The 22,761-nt window shown below is 41.0% G+C and overlaps 2 protein-coding genes across 6 annotated transcripts in view; one reads left to right on the top strand and one right to left on the bottom strand.

The window, feature by feature from the left end:
• Nucleotides 1-9,244, bottom strand: part of Bivm (basic, immunoglobulin-like variable motif containing) — a 25,375-nt gene extending 16,131 nt beyond the window's left edge. The window contains exons 1-3 of one of the 5 annotated variants that reach the window (XM_021197724.2): nucleotides 8,994-9,244; nucleotides 7,928-8,029; nucleotides 816-1,427 (exon numbers count right to left, since the gene is read on the bottom strand). In XM_021197724.2, coding sequence (XP_021053383.1) covers nucleotides 816-1,290 — 475 coding nt within the window. In that variant the 5' untranslated portion in view covers nucleotides 1,291-1,427; nucleotides 7,928-8,029; nucleotides 8,994-9,244. Of the gene's footprint in view, nucleotides 1-815; nucleotides 1,428-7,927 lie in introns of all 5 variants that reach the window. The other 4 variants (XM_029538243.1, XM_029538246.1, XM_029538244.1 and 1 more) reach the window with 4 other exon arrangements.
• Nucleotides 9,196-22,025, top strand: Poglut2 (protein O-glucosyltransferase 2). Its single transcript, XM_021197803.2, has 10 exons — nucleotides 9,196-9,885; nucleotides 11,093-11,298; nucleotides 13,401-13,606; nucleotides 13,781-13,858; nucleotides 15,103-15,275; nucleotides 15,396-15,633; nucleotides 17,203-17,412; nucleotides 18,087-18,176; nucleotides 21,057-21,164; nucleotides 21,807-22,025. Exons 1-10 carry the CDS (start codon nucleotides 9,704-9,706, stop codon nucleotides 21,822-21,824), a joined length of 1,509 nt encoding a protein of 502 aa, XP_021053462.1. The 5' UTR covers nucleotides 9,196-9,703; the 3' UTR covers nucleotides 21,825-22,025.
• Nucleotides 22,026-22,761: the final 736 nt, after the last annotated feature.

The raw sequence follows: 22,761 nt of genomic DNA, 5'->3' as shown, positions 1-22,761 counted from the left end.
GCAAACACAGAAGTGGATGCTCACAGTCATCTATAGGATGGAACATAGGGCCCCCAATGGAGGAGCTACAGAAAGTACCCAAGGAGCTGAAGGGGTCTGCAACCCTATAGGTGGAACAACAATATGAACTAACCAGTACCCCCAGAGCTTGTCTCTATCTGCATACGTAGCAGAAGATAGTCAGCCATCATTGGGAAGAGAGGCCCCTTGGTCTTGCAAACTATATATGCCCCAGTACAGTGGAATAGGGCCAATAAGTGGGAGTGGGGTGGGTAAGGGAACAGGGAGGGGGGAGGGTATAGGGGACTTTCAGGATAGCATTTGAAATGTAAATGAAGAAAATATCTAATAAAAAATTGTTTAATTAAAAAGAAAAAAAACCAAAAAGCAAGGGATACCGTGAAATAGGTTTTGAAAACCAAACTGAAAAAAAAAAGAAAAGAAAGAAAATATTATCACATCTCTGCAAAACTACAAGATAACGGTAATATTCTAGTTATGTCAGTAGCTTTTTTTTTTGAAGCTACTGTGTTCTTATCTTTAATACTTATATTTCATTCTTTTTGATTTTCAAAGCTGCTCAAATGCACATATGATATTAGAGGTTTCCATGGGCAACACAGGCAGGGACTAACTATGTCTAGGTTTACTTAAAAATGAAACAAAACAAAAACCAAACCAAAAACTGCAATGATGGATAAGACGGCAGTGATGCTGCTGGCTTAGCAACAGAAAACATTTCATTGGAAGACTTAGCAACAGACAGCATTTGTTTCTGATGGTTCTTACTTGTAAACTTCATAGCTCCTTCTTACCTGATTTATGTATCAAATTTGTAGTCACCCCATCAAATTCAGATTTATCAATTTCCCATGCTAGAGGTAGCTTGCCCATGCTAGTGGATAAGTTTTCCAAGTTATTTTCTTCATTACAGATTATTTCTGATGTACTAGTTGAGATTCCAATGTATCTTGTACTATTTCCAGCAGAAAGAGAGGTGTTATCAGGGAGGCAAGCAGAGTGGGCTAGGCTAGGAGTTTTGTAGACTGATGTTGCCTGGTTGAGGAAGGCATAATCTGAGCAGATGGCATAAATTTTCTCTCGAGTATGAGTCACTGGACAACTCGATGGATAATGCCCATCTCCTCGGGGGCCTACGGGTGCTCCTGAGGCACTTGTGTAGAAAGATGGTACAGCACCTTGTAGACTCTCCTCTGGTGACTTGTTCTCAGATGTGTGCTCACCATGTCCAGAATCAGTGGCTTTTCCAGCTTCAGTGGCGTTAGGCATGAGAGCAAATGCTGATGTCTCTGTTCCTAGGAAGAAGCCACAACCCTCTCTTTCAAAAAAAAAAAAAAAAAAAAAAAAAAAACTTTGGCAAATGTTCACAGGATTCTAAAAGAGCTTGAGAGTTGACAAATGGGATCCTAAGAAAAGACAGAGAAGAAAGACTGATTGACTATTCAGCAGGCATGATGAATGTCAATAAACATTATAGTGAGTATGATTCATATACCTGCACTCAATGCATATTGATTTTATGACCATACATCCTGAGATCTATCTTACATTAAAGATGAGCTTGCAGATAGGGAATATGGCTTAGTTGGTTAAGTGTGTGTCACGCAAATATGAGGATCTGAGCTGGATCTCCAGCACCCACATTAAAAAAATAGATAAATAAGAAGCTGTATAAACCATAATGCCAGCTCTGGGTAAGGAGAGGCAGGAACACACACACACACACACACACACACACACACGAATGCATACACACAAAAATTAGTTTAAAAAATTATAAGGAGAAAATACACATAACCTAGTTAAAATGGGGAAGTCACATCTGAACAATGAATACATGAAAAGAAGTTCATCATCATTAGTTGCTATGGAAACATAATCAAAACCTCAATGGTTTGCCAACTCATACCCACCAAGATGTCTATAAGAAAAAAGACATAAAGCCAGGCAGTGGTAGTGCTCGGCTTTAATCCCAGCATTCAGGAGGCAGAGGCAGGCAGATCTCTGAGTTTGAGGCCAGCCTGGTCTACAGAGTGAGTTCCAGGACAGCCAGGGCTACACAGAGAAACCCTGTCTCAAAAAAAAAACAAACCAAAACCAAAACAAAACAAAACAAAAACACAGACATAGACAACAATGAGCATTAGAAAATGTGTGGAGAATCAGATCCTTCATAAGCTGCTTTCAAGGATATAAAATGATATAGGGTTACAGAGCAGTGTTCATACATTTCAACACTTCCCATGTAAGATGAAAAGTTCTGTTCTGGATACATATAGAAATCATTAAACCATGCCCATGAATGCCCATGAAAACAACCCAAAGCCTAGCAGCTGACTTATGGATAAAAGTGCCACACGTATTTAGTAAAATTCTACTTTGCAATAAAAAGAACTACTGGTCATGATACAAGATGAATGGACTTTGGAAGCATGCCAATCACAAAGGAGCTGGTCTCTTAACAGTCTAGGATCTCCAGGCAGGACAAGTCTGCAAAGCACATTATACTTTAGCAGTTGAATTGGAATGAAAGGTTCAACAAGATGAGCTTTTTCTTTAAAATAATGGAAATATTCCATAACTAACACAGTAAAGGTCCAACTTAGGTAATATCCTAAAAAGCCACGGAAATGTACATTGTAATGAGTGATTTATAGTGTGTGTCTTAGTTAGGGTTTTACTTCTGTGAACAGACACCATAACAAAGGAAACTGCTTAAAAGATGACATTTAACTGAGGCTGGCTTACAGGTTCAGAGTTTCAATGCATTATGATCAAGGCAGAAGCATGGCAGCATCCAGGCAGGCATGGTGCAGGAGGAGCTGAGAGTTCTACATCTTCATCTGAAAGCTGCTAGGAGAAGACTGGACTTCTAGGCAGCTAGGACTAGGGTATTAAAGCCCACACCCTCAGTGACATACCTACTCTAACAAGACCACACTTTCTAATAGTGCCATTCCCTGAGATAGGAATACTCAAACCACTACATTCCACTCCATGGACCCATAGGCTTGCTCAAACATATGAGTCTATAGGGCCATACCTAAACACAGGATAATAAAAAAGTACACTTACTCCGACTTCCAAAGTCCCCATTGTCTATAGCAGTCTCAACAATGTTAAAAGTCCAAAGGTCAAAGTCTCTTCTGAGATTCATCCAATCACTTAACCGTAATCCCCAAAACAAGACAGGGCACCAGCTGGGCAAAATCCAAACTCTGCATCTCCATGTCTATGTCAAAGTTGTCTTCATATCTCTACCCCCTCTTTTCATCATTACTGATGGCAACAAAGTTTTTTTTTTCTCCTGGGTGATTCCACCCCGTTAGCAGCTTTCCTTGGCAGGTATTCCACAGTTCTGGAATCTCAAACATCTTAGGGGATCCAAGGCCACTTCAATATTACAGCTTTTCTTTCCAATATCTGAGATCCACACATGATCTTCTGGACTCTTTCAAAGGGCTTGGGTCACATCTCCAGCTCTGCCCTCTGTAGCACTCTAGGCTCTGGTTGACTCTACTCCACTGCTGCTGCTGTTCTTGGTGATCATCCCATGGTACTGGCATCTCCAGTATCCTGGGGTCTTCCACTGCAACTTGGATTCACCAATAGCCTCTCATAGGCTCTCTACATGGAGCCAAGCCTCAACTTCTTTGCATGAACCCTTCAGTCCTGGGCCATCAACTACAACTAATGTTGCACCTTCACCAATGGCCTTCCATGGCCTCTCACACAGCTGCAGCTGCTCTCCATGACTCCTCCATACCTTCAAATCCAGTACAACTTGGGTGGTTCTTACACATTACCAAGTCCAGCTGTAGCATGAGGTACAACATTGTCTATCTCTGGAACATAGCTTCTTTGTGCTCTCAGAAAACACCAGATTACACCTCAGTGATACTGGTCTCTTCTTAATCACCACTAATTTCTTAGTTCCAGCTAACCAGTATCAATTGTTCCAGTAGTCCCTTCTATTCTGGACTTTAAAGCCAGAGCCACGTGGTCAAAGCTGCTGAGTTCTGCTGCTTGCTGGGATTAGAACATACCCCCCTTGCCCCTCATATTCTATTACCAGCTTTCTGTTTTCCAACTCCTTCACTTCATAAGCTTGGCTGTCCTGGAACTTGTTCTGTAGACTGACTTTGAACTCAAGAGATGTCTCCTGGAATTAAAGGTGTATGCCACCATGCCTGCACTTAAGATTTTCTTCACCTACAACCTTCTCTGTCCTAGGCTGACCTTAAACTCAGAGATCTGGTTGCCTTGACTCCTGGGATTAAAGGCTTGTATACTACCATGCCTGGACCTAAATTTAGCTGGGTGGACTCCTGCCTCAAGGTCACCCACTTAATTCAATTGAATATCCATGATTCAGGATTCAGCTCCATTTCACTTCCTAGTACCCCTTTAATACTTGAACCATATATTTTATATTTTTCCTTTCTCAGCTTGCTTCTTTTCATTAAATCAGTCTTTATAAAAGAGAAGTTATATCAGGATGTTTTGAGACTTTCTTTAACAAAGAAATTAATCTAAATCTCTTCACCTTAGCCTTAGGCAGACTCTTCAGACAAGGGCAAAAAAGCAGCCACAGTCTTCACCAAATATCACACGAATAGTCTCTTGGCTACATATGAAAATTCTTCTCTGAAATCTCTAGAGCCAGGCTTCCACAGTTCAAATCACCCTCACCAACAACATCTTCCATATTCCTACTAGGATGGCCCATTGAGCCATGCTTAAAGCATTCTACACCCACAGTGACACACCTACTCCAACAAGGCCACAACTCCAAATAGTCCACTCCCTGGGTTAGGCATACTCAAGCCACCAGAGTGTGTGAATTAAGTTTAAATAATATTGCCTAAAGTATTGTACTGACCAGAAGAGAAAAATGTATGGAGAGGTAAAACATATATCATGATAATGAATATGTTCAACAAATAAAATTTACAATTTAAAGTTACTGCTGATACCTTCTGATCAGTCTCAGGGAAAACTAGGCTTCAAGTCTGACCTGATTCCTCTGAGGAAGAAAATAGTAAAGTTGAATAGCCAAAGAAGCCATTCAAAGAAGTTATTAAAGCCTTACAAAGGAGCAAGTCCTTGCTGAGGTACAACATCACAGGAAACCAAATGCAGGGTGAGATCCGGCTTTCCAGGCTCTAGTGACCACACAGTGCATGAGAGACTAAACCCAGCCATGGGTTTAATTATTAATCTATCTCCTCATCAGAAATGAAAATAATCACAGATTATGATTTGTTTAATAACCATTATAAAAGTATTGAATGGCACAAGCCTGTGTCTGAGTCTCTAATGAACAGATGTGACGATAAACAGGAATCTCCAGTATCTTCTGAAAGAAAGGGGCAAAGGCACTTTCACCATTATGGAATCTAAGGGGAAACACTCCTAGGAAAGGACTCCTATCTGTGCAGAGTGAGCACCCCTTATGAGATGTACCTTCTCACAACTTCACGTCAGCTTTTTTCTCATCTTCAGGTAACAGTGGCTCACAGGATGTGCGTACATTATCACCAAAGGTGGCATCTGGGGTGCTTTTCTTTAGAATACTGTTTGGTAAAAAGGTCTTAGTGTGTCTACAGGTAGTGTCTGAGCTTTCTCCTCATTCTGTGTGTGATGTGATGGTGACAGTGGAAGAAGACTCAAAGGGATGTACAATGCATGAGGTTTGCAGACCACACTGCTTTCTTTGCTCTGAGCACAGAATTTCTCCACTTCTCCATTAACCACTTCCTGTTTGTGATGCTCACGTTCTTCTTTGAAAGCTGTGTGGTAGAGGGGTATAATGTGTCTGTGGTTGGGTGTGGAATGATGGGAAACAACAGATGGTCAGCTGGGGCAGTGGAAAAGCTTGAATCAGTACATCCCAGGCACCCAAGGCCCTACCTTTTGTAGATCACAACCTGACATTAACCTCACCTTGCCATCACTGCCTGGCTCACCTTGAATACAATTTTGACTATGGGACTAGTACAATGTACCAGAGTTTGATGATTTTTTTGCTCATTTGGAACATATGGAAAGAAAAAAAGTATGGTCAAAATAGAATGTGGTAGCCCATTTCTGTAATTCCAAGACTCGAGATGCAGATACAAGAGGGCTGCTGTAAGATCTACTCTAGACTTAACTACACAGCTACTTCTGATCTAGCCCAGTACACACTGGGCAAGACCCTAGCTCAAATAACCAAAGCTAAACAAATAACATTGCCAAGGGAAACAGCTTCATTTATGAATGAAAAAATACAATGGAAATTGCTAGAAGATGAAGCTGTTAAGAATAAAACACTTGATTTATAAAACATGCAACCATCTGGTTTTGGATTGTATGCTTTAAGCAATGGTCACTGAATAAAAATAATCTCTTTTTTCTAATTTTATCTTAAAAAAACAAACCTGCCATCTACCTGAAGATATATTTTACATAGTTGTCACTGAAAATGAAAGGTATCAACATTTCCTTATTTGAACCACTGTTTCATGTGAATATCTCTGAAAATACATACATATATATATATATATATATATATATATATAGGTTTGGTGACACAAGTAAAGTATATTGTAGAAAAATTATGAAATATCAGAAGATATTCACAGAAAATGAAAAATAATGACCCAGAAGCCACGCTGGCATTTTACTTCTTTGAAAACCATGACTGATCTACATCTCTACCCTTTGCAGTTAAACTCTGAAGGGCTTCACTCAGAGCCTGCTTTCTTAAAATGAAGAAAGCCACAATTACTGGAAACAAGACCATTACAGACATAGATTATTCTAGTAAGATGCAATGGTAGTCTCAGCAAAAACTGAGTTATGAAGGGCTGATTGATTGCCCATCACTGTATCTGCACCTATCTGGGGTTTATATCTGCTTTTATCTTTATCTTATAACTTCATGCCACCCACCCTTTGAGCTGTTCTTTCTAGTCTGATCCCTACATAGACATCAAATAGTAAAGTCTGCTACATATATATGCTCATAGAAATTTTCTGCCTAAGGCCCTCAGCTATTGAAGCAAAAGATCAACTCCTTACCCTACATACCTTCTTCTGTCCTTCCACAGAATTACTTTTTGGTTTTCTGAATGTTCCTGTAGCCCCTTACTAGTTACTCATTCTCATCCATCTTTCAAAGTTATACTCAAACGTCACTTTCTGAAGAACTTTTCGTTGCTGTTCTAACTAGGCCAGATACCCTATCCATATTAAGGAACTTTTCTTTCTAGAATATGATTAAGCTTTCTAAACTTGTGTGTGTGTGTGTGTGTGTGTGTGTGTGTATACAAATGGTTAACTCCTGAAAGTCTAGTTTTCCTGGAAATTGTATCTCCAGGCCTAGTCTTTGTAGAAGCCAGGTCTAACAAACATTTTTAGGTACCTACAATGCATTAGGCATTATTGAAATTGTTCTTCCTCCTTTTGATTAACATATTAAGACTTTCGGAATACCACTCAATTCCTCAGTCGATTCACAGTATCTCATAAGCAGTATGAACCCCAAGCTTCTAGGACGGCATTAGATGAATGACTTGTGAAAGTCTTTGGAATGAACAGTTCTGTCAAATAAACACACTGTTTGCAAAGCCGATATCGATCGCCTGAGTTATATTCTTTTCCGTTTATGTGCCTTTCGTGTCTACATGTTGAAGTATCACATTCAGTAGAGAGCCAGACATCCTATAAAATCTCAGTAAAGCCTTCCACATATCACAAACAGTATAATCAATATTCTGCACAGAAAGCAACTGAGACCCGGAAAAGTGTTTTGCTGAGGATTGATGAGAGCCGCTAAGACAGCAGCCAGGTCGCCCCCCCCCGCCCCCCTTTTCTATCAGCGCCCTTGCCTAGACCATCAGACCAGACCTGGGAGGCCTACCTGTGAGTAGAGATTCATGCAGCACATGATGCTCTCTTGGAGTTCAGGCTCTGAGGAGCCAAGAGACTTCCCACTGCCCCCTCTTTGAGGCTCTGAAGCCACCTGAAGGTGACAAAGGTGCAGGTGGAGGAGAACCGGGAGAACAGGGGCGTCGCAAGTGCAACTGCTGCAGCGCTACTGTGCCGGGTTCCCACAACTGTCCTGCGGTGGTCAACCCAGTGCCAGGCGTCCCTAGTCCTCACCGGCCAAGACCAGACCTAAAGCCTTCTAACCTCCTCCCGGCCTGCTCCCTCACTCCCAGCCGGAAGAAAAGGCTCGCCAGGAGGGGGAGCGCGCAGGCCTGTAGGGGGCCGCTTCCTACGCGCTAGGGGCTGGAGAGGCTGGTGGCACGCAGGCAGTGACAGCCCGAGAGCTGGGAGGGGAGGCCGCGATGAATGAGTATATCACCAATAATAACAATAGCGGGGGAAAAAAAAATAATCCCCTAGCCTTGGCTCACAACCAGGCCGACTTTAGCTCACCGAGCCACGGGGGATCTATGTTTTCCACGCCCCTTACCCCGTGGAGGGAGGACAAAGCCTGCTACTCCTCTTGACCTCACTGGCCGAGAAGCGAGGGTGCAAAGAGAGAATGGCCACTGCAGGCCGGGTGCCTGGGATCCGCTAGCGCAGCGTGGAGACCCGCTCCTGAAGAGAGTACAGGGATACCCACGGATGCACCCCCAGGCCGAGCTTTGTTCTGGTGATTTCTATCCCTTACACCTCTCCTCAGAGACTCAGCTCGACCCAGATCCTTCCAGGGGCGCGGCGGGGGTGGGGGTTGTCCTGCAACGAGGCAGTGACGGCTCAACGGAGAGGCGGAGCGCACCGCTGTGCCTGGGCTCGGCCCTCCGCTGGGGAATACCTCTGTTCCTGTTGGGTCCCGGAACTCTGGTGCTGCAAGACAACACCAGATCTGCATCCTCAAGTCTCCTACCCAAGGCCCAGAATCTTTCGTCCCATTGAGCGCACCAGAATAGCACCAGGACCTTGACATCGAGTGATTGGGTATCATTGATAACACCTACCTCCCTTTCAGCGTTTAATATATACCTGCCGTTTGCGGTGGATACCTTGGACAAAATATAAGTTGGGAAATCTTTGCTGTGACTCCAGACATGCCAGATGCGCAACTGTAGTAGTTAAGGGTTGCCAGAAAGCCGTGCTCCAAAGTTGAAAAAAGTAGAAAGGAAGGAAGGGGGAAGGGAGGAGGGAAGGTGAGGGACGGAGGGAAGGGACGAAAGTAGTTGGGGGTGAACTCCTGGCAGGATTTCCGCTAGTCCTATGGCGGACTACATATCCCAGGAAGCTAAGGGCCCGGGACGCGTTTTCCACTCTGACCCACTCATCCACTAGCGGAAGACCTTACTAAGACTGGTCACAGAGCAGGCCAATCCTTCTCCTCTCACCTTGGCTAGAACTTGCGGCGGATTCGTTCCCAAAGTGATGCTCTAGGGGCAAGAGTAACACAAGTTTGTCATTGTCCGGAGAAAGAGGAGCCTGCGGTCCTTAACCAGGTTCAGCAGAACGTGTGGCATCCTTCTCCTGGACATGCCACCGCTCGGGTTGTGACACTTTTGGGCACAGCGTAGTCCCACGCGCGGACCCCGCACGTCAAGCGACACTTTAGGGACTTTGCTGCTAGGACTGACCACCGTACTCCTACCTACCCAGGCTAGCTCCGTCCACTTAGCACGTTTGCATTTATTCGTGGATCTTCCAAGACTAGGTCTTGTAAATGTTCAGCATTTCGCTGCTTTCCTGCCTTTTTCTGGGGACTGTGCCAGCACTTACCCAGACCGGCGGAGAGAGGCGGCTGAGCCCAGAGAAGAGCGAAATATGGGGACCCGGGCTAAAAGCACACGTGGTCCTTCCTGCCCGCTATTTCTACATTCGGGCTGTGGATACCTCAGGGAAACAGTAAGTGGAGAAATTACTCCTCAACTATTTGAGATCGCGGTTTAAAATAACTTGAGGGGGGTTTGTACCTGTTGTTTATTTATTTTGGTTTTGTCCTTCATTTTTATATGCCCCCGACTCGTCTTTACTGCTGAGCGTTTACATTCCAGAATTCTTGAGTGCTGTCTACATCTGGTTATAATAGACTTTTGCCTTCCAAATCAACTTTTCTCTGTGACTTAATAATTCTGAAATATGTATAGTGTAAATAATATTGCTAGAATGAGAGCAATATTAAACAAACGTCCGTTATTTTTAAATGGGAAAGCCAAACACTAAAAACTAAACGCATTCCAAATGCAGGAATATTCAGTCCAAAACACTTGTGTTGCTAACATGATGACCAGTTATTTTGATTTTCCCCGTAACTAAACATAACTTAGAGAACTGGTATATTTGTTAGACTTTTATTAGTAGTAATATTTTAATTATATGATGTGGGTGAGGGTGTATACTCACACCCAGGTGCTGGAGGAAGTCAGAACAGGGCCTTGAATCTCCTTGAGCTGAAAGTGCAGATGGTTGTGAGCCTTAAGGACAACGGGTACTAGGAACTGAACTATGTCTCTTACATAACGGTAAATGCTCTTAACCATTCAGCTATCTCCCTAGCCCCACAAATACTGGATTTTATTTTGAGCCATTAAGAAACAATTTTTCAAATAAGGTGTCCTTAGAGTAAACATTTTACAAATGACAAATTGCCAGATGTGCTGATTATGAATTAATAGTACTGATAGGAATACTGCTCTGTTTGGTATGCTAAATAGATTGCTAGTCATAAATGTTATTTCCTGGCAACTAGTATTTTATGTTATTATGATCTTTTTTTATCTTTGTTCCATCATATTGGTTCTGGTCCTAAAAGCCTAAGAGAGAAGCAAGCAACAATATCTTAAAATCAGGATATAACAGGATGTCTGGCCTTTACAGATTAAAGAGAATAAGTAGTGTGCATTTGATCTTAAAAATAAGCCTCGCCGGGTGGTGGTGGTGCACACCTTTAATCCCAGCACTTGGGAGGCAGAGGCAGGTGGATTTCTGAGTTCGAGGCCAGTCTGGTCTACAGAGTGAGTTCCAGGACAGAGAAACCCTGTCTCGGAAAAACTTAAAAAAAAAAAAAAACAAAAAAAAACTAAGCCTCATATCTCATTGTTTTCCATAACAGGTTTACATCTTCTCCAGGTGAAAAGGTGTTCCAGGTTAAAGTCTCAGCACCCGATGAGCAGTTCACGAGAGTTGGTGTCCAGGTTTTAGATCGAAAGGATGGGTCCTTCATAGTAAGATATAGAATGTACGCCAGCTACAGAAATCTGAAGATAGAGGTTAAACACCATGGGCAACATGTTGCCGAGTCTCCTTATGTTTTAAGAGGTATTTTGAAACAAAATTTTATTGTAGGATTTGTATACAAAAATGCACGTCATTGCATCAATAAGATTTCTGTCTAAAAACTTAGCATATTTTTTCACTAAATGAAAAAAAACCTAGTTGTTCTTCTATTACTAAATTAGGCAAAAGAGAGAGATTGCTTATTTACATGGGGATTATAACTCACTAAAGACTAAAGACCAAGCAACATTACTAGAAAAGCTGCTCCTTGAGGACACACCTGTGAGAAGAATCAAGTTAAAAAGCTAGAGAGATGGCTAGAGATGGCTCGGCAGTGAAAAGCACTTGCAGAGGACCAAGTCTGGATCCAGCCCCCATGCCAGGAGGCTCAGAGCTGCCTGGCACTTCAGCTTCAAGGAGGAGGATATCTATATTACACAGGCACCTGCATTCATGTGTGCATAATTAGATGCACATACACATAATGTATAATAATAAATGTGTAGCCACTAGGGAGGTTTTTAATTCATAATTTACAACAAGGTTTTATAAACCATTTGGAACACAGCTTACAATAAGATATGACATATACATATGTGTATAAAATAATTTATATGTGGTATGTGCACATATGAAATTGAAACAGTCTCAAAAAAATCATACTTAATCATTATTACCATCTGTTGTACTACTTCAGACTTCTTATTTATTTTGTGTGCATGTTTGTGTAAATCTTAGGATTAAAAAAGAATTTACAGGGCTGAAGCAATGGCTCAGTGATTAAGAACACTGGCTGCTTTTCCAAAGGAGCTGAGTTTGGTTCCCAGCACCCATATTGCAGTTCAAGACTGACTGTAACTCCTGACTGAATGATCAAGTTAAATATGTAGTCACGGATAATTCTTGAAGGAATGATCTAATTAAGTAACTTATACTCATCACTAAGATTGCCAGGTGGGGTGGCACATGCCTTTAATCCCAGTGCCCTGAGGAGGGTGAGAAGCAGGTTACCTCTAAGAGTTTGAGGCCAGCCTAGTCCATGTTGTATGTTCCAGGTCAGCCAGATGGCTTGGAGCAGAGAAAGGCATTAACTATTGCTTTGGTTGTCATTGTCATGCCACTATGTCAAAGACATTCTCTGCTGTTTTCCCCCATAGGGATGAGAAGAGAGCTTTGTGATTAAAAAAAAAAAAAAAACAACAACATTTTCCCCTTTCTATGGGGAGATAGAAACACAAGAAAATTACGATTTTTTTTTAACTGTATAAATTCTTTTACATTCCACTGGGACTCCTTGGTAGTACAGTCCAGCCTACAAAGTATTAAAATGTATATAAATCCCATTGTCATCTATTGACTGGATCAGGTTGGAATCTGAGGATATCCGAAAGGAATATCACAGTTCCAGTTCCAATTATTATGTTATGTGAGCATTATTTTTATAAATGCATAATTTATTCATTTTGGCATTAATGAGGTAACAAGTTTATAGGATTACCTTTGCTTCCTTATATTTCTTTCTTTAAAAAAAAAGAAAGGAAGGGAGAAAGGAAAAAAACCAAGGTTGGAGTCCTTTGTTTTTTCTATTTTACTGGCAATGGTTTTTCTATTGAGAACAGTACTTTATATTTTTGATTGTGAGCATAGCTTTTAATAGCTGAGCCATCTCTCTAGCCCATAAACACCCAAAGAAGTTGTGTTTATAATAAACCAGTAAAATAGTAATTCATATCACTTTTACCCTTCATGACATATATTTATAAATACATATGTGTGCCTATAATGAGGGTATGTTCACACATGTGCAGGTATCACAGAGGTTATTGGGTACATTATGCCTGAAGTTATAGGTCATCATAGGTCCTGGAAACGTAACTCCAGTCTCTGCCAAGTTGTATCTCCAGTCCCATGATGATTATGTGGAGTATAAAGGCAAATGAATTACATCTACGTAGAGCATGTATACCACCCATTGACTTGGTTTTCACCTGTGCAAAGTGGGCCAGAGTAGAAAAATATAGGAAGGAGAGCTGTGGTGACTTGACTAGATAGAAAGTTGATTGTTCATCGAACATTTCTTCATTGTGATTCAGGTGTTAAGTGAGATGTTCACCGCTGTGTTATACTGCTGTCTCTGTAAATAGGACCAGTTTACCATGAGAACTGTGACTGTCCTTTGGAAGACAGTGCGGCCTGGCTGCGGGAGATGAACTGTTCAGAAACGATCACTCAGATTCAGAAAGATCTGGCACATTTCCCTACTGTTGATCCTGAAAAGATTGCAGCAGAAATCCCAAAACGATTTGGTCAGAGGCAAAGCCTGTGTCACTATACCTTAAAGGACAATAAGGTACAATATGATTGAGCTTTGTTTTCTGGACTCTGTAATATCTTGACCTTTTGATTATATCTGGCTACTTTTTTTAAACATCATTCTATGTACATATTTTGAGAAGCTTTTTTTTTTAAGCCATATCTGCCAGTCCCTTTCCACACATGTAGTAAATGTCAGCTTCTCTTCTAGGTTTATATCAAGACCCATGGTGAGCATGTTGGCTTTAGGATTTTCATGGATGCAATACTACTTTCATTGACTAGAAAGGTTAGTATAATTTAATTTTTCAAAACATTGTTAACATCAATATAAAGTGTTCTCTTCTGGTGCCTTCTATATTGCTATTCTAATGTTTATTTTTTTCCTAATATATGTACTAGATTCTAAGGACAGCCATATCTAGTACCTTTAAAAAGCAGAGGATGGTTCTGGAGACCACTAATCAAAAATCAAAGTGTTGAAAGGGTCCCACTCCTAAAATCCTGGCAGCCTTCTTCCCCGCCTCTGTCTGGCCACTTGTGGTCCTATACTCTGGGTGCTCCTTTGTTCATAGTTTTGTCAGTCTAATCTCTACCTCTTGTCACATAGCCGTCTGCCCTCAGGAATCAGAGTCTCTGGGTCTCCTCCTGTCCCCTTCCCTTTCCTCTCCCAAAGATACCAATCATATTAGATTGACAATCCCATCCCACATACTTGTGTGGCCTCGTCTTAACTAATTACATCAGCAAAGACTAGTTTCTGAATAAAGTAACTCTAAGACATTTGGATTTAGGACTGGCATATATATCTTCTAAGTCAATCTATAGCAATGGTACACATAGAAAGAAAATGCCTCTGCCTCATTAACAGGAACCCAGGGCTAAAGCCCCAAGTGCTGTATTTCCCAGAACCACTCCCTCCCTCCCTCTCTCCACCCTCTTCTCTCTCCACCATCTCTATGATCTCATTAGATTCTTGGCAATATTAGAACAATAGAAATCATCATTGTCAGTTTCTTGATTTTGTAGTAAGTCTGATGGCCAACTTGGACACCACAGAAAGCAAATTGAAGGTACTTATACAAATGCCATATTCTGAAAGGTTTCTGGCCTTTTAACCTGAAATGATGTGATTGGCATTGCCTAAAATTGGAAAGATTGGCCTTTTTTGTGCAATGACTAATTTTGTTAAATTACCATACTGAACGATGGGCTTCATTGTGACCTTTTCATATATGTGTATCATATATATCATGTCTGCTTATACTCATACACAGATCCCCTTTTTTTTTTCATATTTTGAGGCAGTATATTGCCCATACTGGCTCTGAACTATGTAGCCCAATCTAGCCTTACTTAGCCAATTTAGCACACCAGCATTCAACTCATGATCATCCTGCCTGAGCCCCACAGATGCTACAATTATAGATAAGCACACTCAAGCTTAGTTCCAAATGCTAATTTTAACTGATAAATATATGATCATGTGCAATGCAAAAACTATGAATAAACTCTTGTTGTCCCCACCTCTAGGTGAGGATGCCAGATGTGGAATTTTTTGTTAATTTGGGAGACTGGCCTTTGGAAAAAAAGAAATCCAACTCCAATATTCAGCCGATCTTTTCCTGGTGTGGCTCCACAGAATCCAGGGATATTGTGATGCCTACCTACGACCTGACTGACTCTGTTCTAGAAACCATGGGCCGGTGAGAGATGATCAGGGTTGACCCCGAGCCTTGGTTTGCTCTCTTTGGTGAGTTCTTTTCCATCTGCTTTCATGCACTGATAGTTTTGGAGGAAGACATGTTCTGTTTTCTGTCTTCCAGAGTAAGTCTGGATATGATGTCGGTGCAAGCTAACACAGGGCCTCCCTGGGAAAGTAAGAATTCCACAGCTGTCTGGAGGGGCCGAGACAGCCGCAAAGAGAGACTAGAGCTGGTGAAGCTTAGCAGAAAACACCCAGAGCTCATCGATGCTGCTTTCACGAATTTCTTCTTCTTTAAACATGACGAAAGCCTGTATGGGCCCATCGTGAAACACATTTCATTTTTTGATTTCTTCAAGGTATGACATCATCTATGGACATCCCTTTCTACTCTCCAATGTATGCACTTTGGGGAAAGGAAACTAAAATCTATATGACACAGAGAATGGGAAGGTGCCACAAAACACAATAAGTACTGAGATTTGATTTGGCCTGAATCTGGATTCACCAAACAGCACTGATATTGAATAGGCATTAAGAGAATTCGGAGCCTGGAAAAAAGCTTTATTTTTTCCAGCTAACCCTTACGATGGATGTATGTTTGCTCAGATCCTGTCTGTTTTTATTCGTAAGTGTGTATAATCATTTTAGAAATACTTCTCCCCTAAATCATAGCATCATAACAAGATATAAAACAGGTGTCTATTCTAAGGCATTTTGCTGAAGAATGACTTGAAACACATCCAAATGCTCTGCCTGGACATTCAGGGCATGGCAGATGGTTTTCTGCACCTTGCATGTAGATTCCTCACGTTTTCCGTGGAGTGGAGCTCTTTCTCACAACTTTTCAAGCAGTGCCACCCCACTCTCCCACCCCCAACGACGTTTCTGGAGTTCTTTGTTCAACAAAAAAGTGGGAGAAAATAGGAAATTAGTGAGCTCCTTTGCTCTGTGGATGCAGATGTGTCATTTGATGGGTTCTATGGCAGTAGATAGACCTTAGGGATGCTATTAATTCACATGCTCGTGTTTTTCATATATGTGTATTGAAATGTTTTTTTAAGTGTAACAAAAGACATGATTGCCCATTCCTTCTCAGAAGGGATAGATGTATATGCTCATAGGTACATGTGCATGTGCAAGCCTGTGTGTATAAAGATCAGGAGAGCCTTAGGTGTCATTCTTCAGGAGCGTACACCTTGATTTTTGATGCAAAGTCTACGACTTGGCCCGCAGTGTGTCAGCTAAGCTAGATTGACTGGCCTTCAAGCTCCAGGGACCCACCTATCTCCCTTCACCAGCACTGGAATTACAAGCACATGTGGTCACACCTAGCTTTTGTGAAAAGGTTCTGGGCATCCAAACTCAGGTCCTCTTGCTTTCATGGCAAGAGGTTTACTGCCTGAGCCATCTCCTAGCCCCAGGGGCAGTATTTCATCACTTGGCTTCTTCTTGCATGTTGAATTTTGTACATCAGAGTTACTCATTTCCGTAGTATTATTCATAGATGTTTTAACCCCAGAACTTATTAATTCCCTTAAGAAATATACATAGCCATGCCATAGTTTAAAAAATACTGTTGACATGGCACAAAATGTGCTGTCAGTAGCTACACGTGCAAATCAACAAAGGAGCAGAGAACTTAAAAGCTATAGCGCCACCTTTCTTTATGTTGTAGCCTTAGGCCATCCATATTGTTAACTTGCTAGCTGCTTCCAAATTAGATATGTAGCTGTGTTGGGAAATTTAGGGCCATATCAAATGACCCTCTAGCTCTAGGTCAACACAGTGTATAATAAGAGAACTTACTAAATTTTAATGGAGAGGGAAAGTCAGTCTGAGGATGGCAAAATGGTTCATAGAAGGTGGAAAAAAAAATAGTAGAAATGGGAATTTAGTGAAGGCTCTTATCTGCTCCTATTTTGCAGCACAAGTATCAGATAAATATTGATGGCACTGTGGCAGCATACCGATTGCCCTATCTGCTGGCAGGTGATAGTGTAGTCCTGAAGCAGGACTCCATCTACTATGAACATTTTTACAATGAGCTGCAGCCCTGGAAACATTACATTCCAGTCAAAAGTAACCTGAGTGATCTGCTGGAAAAGCTCAAGTGGGCAAAAGACCATGATGCAGAGGTAAGTTCAGTTTCCAAGAAGGCTTGCTCCCACTGGCCCCCCTGTGTTACAGGAGTGTTTGGAAACATGCCTAGACACTGGGATGTTCAGATACAGCTTTTACCTGTCCATGGGATGCTGTCTGACCAAGAGTGGCATGCAGTTCCCCTCGAGGTGAACATAAACATTTTAGATTGGCTGACCACCCTGCTAAACTCTGGCCTTGTTCGTGTCTTCTCTTTCAGTAAGGTTGGTCATGGACATAAGCAGTGCCTATCTGGCAATAGATGTCAGTAACTACTATAGAATAAAATGAAGAATTATTAATGCAAGTAAGGTTGAACTAAATGTATGCTAAAAACTGAATAGCGAGCATGCAAGGCTTCACACTCTGTGTACTTGATAAGTTGTTGTTACTTTGCTTGGATCTAACTGTCTATACCAACGGAGGCTTAGCTCTAAGACATCCCACATGCCAACTTGTACTTTCAAATCTTACAAATCTCTCTGAGCTGAACAAACATACTCTGTGAAATGTGCCTTTTGCTACATAAGGCTACTCCCAAGGACATGTTTTCTGGGTCATCTCACTGTGTAGTCTTTAGGTCTGTATATGTCTACAAGACAAAAAAAAAAAAAAAAAAAAAAAGTTCCATTAAAGGGTGTTTGTTTGTCTGGTTTTTAAATTCCTATAGGCAAAGAAGATAGCAAAAGCAGGACAAGAATTCGCGAGAAATAATCTAATGGGTGATGATATATTCTGTTATTACTTCAAACTGTTCCAGGTTAGTATTTTCACACACACATATGCACATGTACACTCCTCATATTGCTTGGCACTGAACATGTTGTAGGCAAACAATATATTACATAAAATGTTCTAAAAGTACATTAGTATAAGGACATATATGTGCCACTTTGATAGAAATTAAGATGCAGATACTAAGTAAAGTATTTGGTGCTTCCGGATGTAGCTTACTGTATGTAGAGTACATATCTAGCATGCATGAGACATTAGGTTCAGTTCTGAGCACAGTAAGGGGAAAAAAGTTGAAAACTTCATGTGAAAAGTGTTGATATTAGGCCTGCCGCTGGAGGCTGGGGCTGTATATATGGAAAGCAAGTCCAAACTTAAGTAGAAAATGGCAGGTTGAGAGTTCAAGGGGTCTGTAGTCATACTTCCCTCAGACAAGCACAGGATTATCTAATCTGGGAGCTAAGCAGGATCAGACCTGTTTAATACTTGGCAATAACGGGGTAGGCAATCAATAAAAATATGAAAAAGTTTTAATTAAACAAAGTATAGGCGCTGAGAGATGGCTCAGAGGTTAAGAACACTGACTACTCTTCCAGAGGTCCTCAGTTCAAATCCCAGCAACCACATGGTGACTCACAACCGTCTATAATGAGATCAGACGCTCTCTTCTGGTGTGTCTGAAGATAGCTACAGTGTACTTACATATAGTAATAAATAAATCTTTAAAAAAAAAAAGTACAAAGCATAACTATCCTCTTTTTTTGAAACTTATTTTCATGGACCAAGAATTTATACAGTATAATCCCACATATCTGATGATTTAAAAGGCTTATCTTTTTGTATCTGGAGGATATCATCCTTAGTGAGGTAACCCAATCACAATAGAAGTCACTAGATATGCACTCACTGATAAGCGGTTATTAGCCCAGAAACTTAGAATACTGAAGATACATTATGCAAAACAGAAGAAAACCAAGAAGGATGACCATTGTGTGGATACTTCAGTCCTCCTTAGAATAAGGAACAAAATACTCATGAAAGGATATAGGTACAGAGACAAAATTTAGAGCTAAGATGAAAGGATGGACTATCCAGAGACTACCCCATTCGGGAATCCATCCCATCATCAGCCACCAAACCTGGATACTAATGCTCATGCCAGCAAGAGTCTGCTGAAGGGACCCTGATATTGCGGACTCTTGTGAGGCTATGCTGCTTGTGGACGTTGTACATCGTGGTGCGCACTAGGCTCCGCACCACGATGTACAACGTCCACAAGCAGGAACAACAATATGAACTAGCCAGTACCCCCGGGGTTTGTGTCTCTAGCTGCATATGTAGCAGAAGATGGCCTAATCGGCCATCATTGGGAATAGAGGCCCCTTGGTCTTGCAAACTTTATATGACCCAGCACAGGGGAACGCCTGGGCCAAGTAGTGGGAGTGGGTGGGTAGGGGAGCAGGGGCGGGGGGGGTATAGGGAACTTTCAGGATAGCATTTGAAATGTAAATAAAGAAAATAATAACAATAATAAAAAAATAAAATTAAAAAAAAGAAAAAGAAAAAAAAGGCTTATCTTTTAAAAAGAATGTATAAGTAAACAAGACTTTTGCTAGTAATAATAACAGATTCTCTTCTCAGACTTACAGATATTGAATATCATGTCTTGGGCTCTGCTACAGAACAGAGTTGGTCTGTCTCTGATTTATACTGGTCTAGTTTATAATCTTTTAGAAGGCGGTAAAGGGAGACAGAGAGTGAGCGATGTAAAGTGAACGAACTAGACCGGGGGATTACTGTTTGAACATCTAAACATCCATTGGATTGTGTCATTGACTTAGCTAAGGTAGAGCATCCATACCTAGCACAGTGCCCATTGCAGAATAAGAATATAATCAAGAAGGGTAATAACTCAGAGTTGTGCAGCCTTAGTGGGGAAGGAATAAATAGACTCTATTTTCTTTCTTGGCAGGATTTCATGCAATATTATTTACACTTTGAAAAGGACGTAGTTGTGAGGAAATATTTGGTCATATAAATTTTCTCACCAGCTAAAAGCACATACTGTTCTTGCAAAGATCCTAAATTCAGCCCCTATCACCCATGTCAGGCAGCTCACGATTGCCTACAACTGTAGCATCAGGGCCTCTGATACCTTTGGCCTCTCTTGGTATTCATACTCATGCACATACCCACACTCAAATATGTAATTAAAAAAAAATGTTTTTAAAATGTGGATATGCTAGATGTAGTGGGACACACCTGTAATCCTGTCACTCAGGAGGGAAAGACAAAAGGATTACTGCAGGTTTGATCCCAGTGTGATCTACGTATCACTAGGCCAACTGTAGTTACAACCTGTCTCAAAAATACAAAACAAGATAGGGCTCAGCAGATAAGATAGCTCAGTGGATAAAGCGCTTGATTTACAAGCATAAAGAGTATCTATTTGTGGAAAAAATTATCTGTAATGCCAGCATTGGAAAGCAGAAATAAGAAAATTCCCCTGGGCTGGTAGCCAGCCAGTTTAGTCAGTCAGTGGGCTCCAGGTTCACTGAGAGAGACCCTGCCTCTAAAAATAATGTGGAGAGTGGCTCAGCAAGTTATATGATGTCTGACTCTGGTCTTCATATACCAACATATACATTACACACACACACACACACACACACACACACACACACACACACACACACGAGTAGACTAATAAGGGGTATATTAGGAATTGGCAGCCAGTGTTCACAGCACAGAGTATTGAGCATTTAAAACAGATGTGGAAGACACTGTGGGTCACTGTTGGGTACATATGCATTAAATGAATGATTTCCTTTTACTTTCCAGCTTGTCTCATTTGGTGAGCATATTTGAAAAGCTGCCTAAGACATGCTTTTGTATTGCTATTTAACAGGGCTATGCAAATTTACAAGTGAACAAGCCCCAAATTCGAGAGGGTATGAAGAGGGTCGAGCCCCAGTCTGAGGATGACCTCTTCCCTTGCACATGCCATAGGAGAAAGGTAACACGACTCACTTTCCGGCTCGACTGGTGTGGCAGAACCAGCTCATTTCACAGATCACTGTGAACTATGAAGGAATTCTGAATGCTAGTTAAAATGTTGGTAGCTTATCAGCTTGGAGGGACTTTGTAGACCTTGATAGTCTGTAAGTAGGAATTTTGGTTGTTTATCGGTTTGTCTTTCTTTTTTGAGAAATGAATTACTACTAACTCATTAGCCCCTAAAGGGTACACTATCTTTGCTAATCCCTTTCTATGCTGTAAGACCCATGAAGTCACAAGAGGCAATAATGAAATGGAATAATCATACTTGTTTTGGCTCTTCATAAAATGGGGTGGTTCCATCTCCCTTCTATCTCTCAATGATTTAGATAGAGTGGGTACCATATCAGTGTCTTCCACTAAGTATGGGAAGTTTGAGTGAGAGTAGCAAATCTTGTTCTGTTTACTCCATCCCTTTACCATCCATAACACAGGGTTCTGCTCCTCCAGAAATAGTCCTGAGCATTTAGAACACCTAGAAGAAACTTGGATTTTTTTCCACCCTCCTCTCATCTTTAGGAAAAAATAATTATCTGGTATGAGCATTCTTGATTCCTAAGATTTTTTTAGTGGCTCTTAACATTTTTGTTCTTAATTACAGGCCAAAGATGAATTCTGATAAGCAAAATATCTTCTGTCAAATGATGGTGCTCTGAAGACACTTTACTATAAAGATTATTTTTAAGTATGTTTCACAGACAATATAAAATTTACGTGTGCCCATTCACTTTCTCACAGTATTTCATCTTATGCAGTGTTCCCATGACTGTCTTTTACATTACATTTTAAAATTTTTATAATAAAACTGCCTTTATTTTAAGGGTCTGTTTTGTTACAGTTATTATCTATGAGTAAAGAAATAGGAGAGTTTGGGCCCTTGGCTCTGGGGAGTGCTCTGATTCAAACAGGCCTCTAAAAACAACACAAAACTCAGCCAGTTGTGGTGGTTCATGCCTATAATCCTAGCACTTCAGAAGTTAAGACAAGAAGATTCTGTGAGTTCAAGGCCAGTCTGAGCTACATAGTAAGTTAGAAGGCAGTAAAGACTCTGTTTTAAAATGCAAATGACTCTGTCTGTTTTAAGCTATTGAGTCTCAGCCAAACCTCATTCTAATAAAACATGCAAGAGCTGCCTTTATCTGGCTTCTGCCTCTGTTGTTAGTCAAATCTATTACTACTTATTAAGAATCCTGCCACTGCCCACCCAATACTTGTTTCCTTCCAGCCCTGGTATTTGTTTTTCCCTTTATCTGGAAGTCAGGATCCTAGTTTCTCTAGCTCATTTCAGGAATGTAACACCTTTGATTCCTTATTTTATGTAGTCACCATACTTTGCAGTAGTTGCCTGTAGACTCTCCCTTAATCTTCAGACCTTAAGCATCTTGATTACAAAGATGATTCTTTTTTGGGTCTAACAGGCTTCCCTGAATGTGGAAGGGACAACAAATTTTAAATGGGTCAATAAATGACAGTTACCTTGAAAATGCAATTAAAGAACTAGCTAGGGGCCACGTATGCTAATGTATATGTAATGTACATCAGTCCCACCACTTAAG

The sequence above is a fragment of the Mus pahari genome, chromosome 5, assembly GCF_900095145.1.
Source record: "Mus pahari chromosome 5, PAHARI_EIJ_v1.1, whole genome shotgun sequence".
In the NCBI taxonomy this organism is placed as follows: Eukaryota; Metazoa; Chordata; class Mammalia; order Rodentia; family Muridae; genus Mus; species Mus pahari.
This window is presented reverse-complemented; position numbering and strand designations above follow the sequence as displayed.

Bases quoted from the DNA above. Each gene is read 5' to 3' on its own strand.
- Poglut2 (XM_021197803.2), top strand. From the start codon at position 9,704: ATGTTCAGCATTTCGCTGCTTTCCTGCCTTTTTCTGGGGACTGTGCCA. The intron at 13,607-13,780 runs GTACAATATGAT...CTTCTCTTCTAG, and splicing joins ATACCTTAAAGGACAATAAG to GTTTATATCAAGACCCATGG. The intron at 15,634-17,202 runs GTATGACATCAT...CCTATTTTGCAG, and splicing joins CATTTTTTGATTTCTTCAAG to CACAAGTATCAGATAAATAT.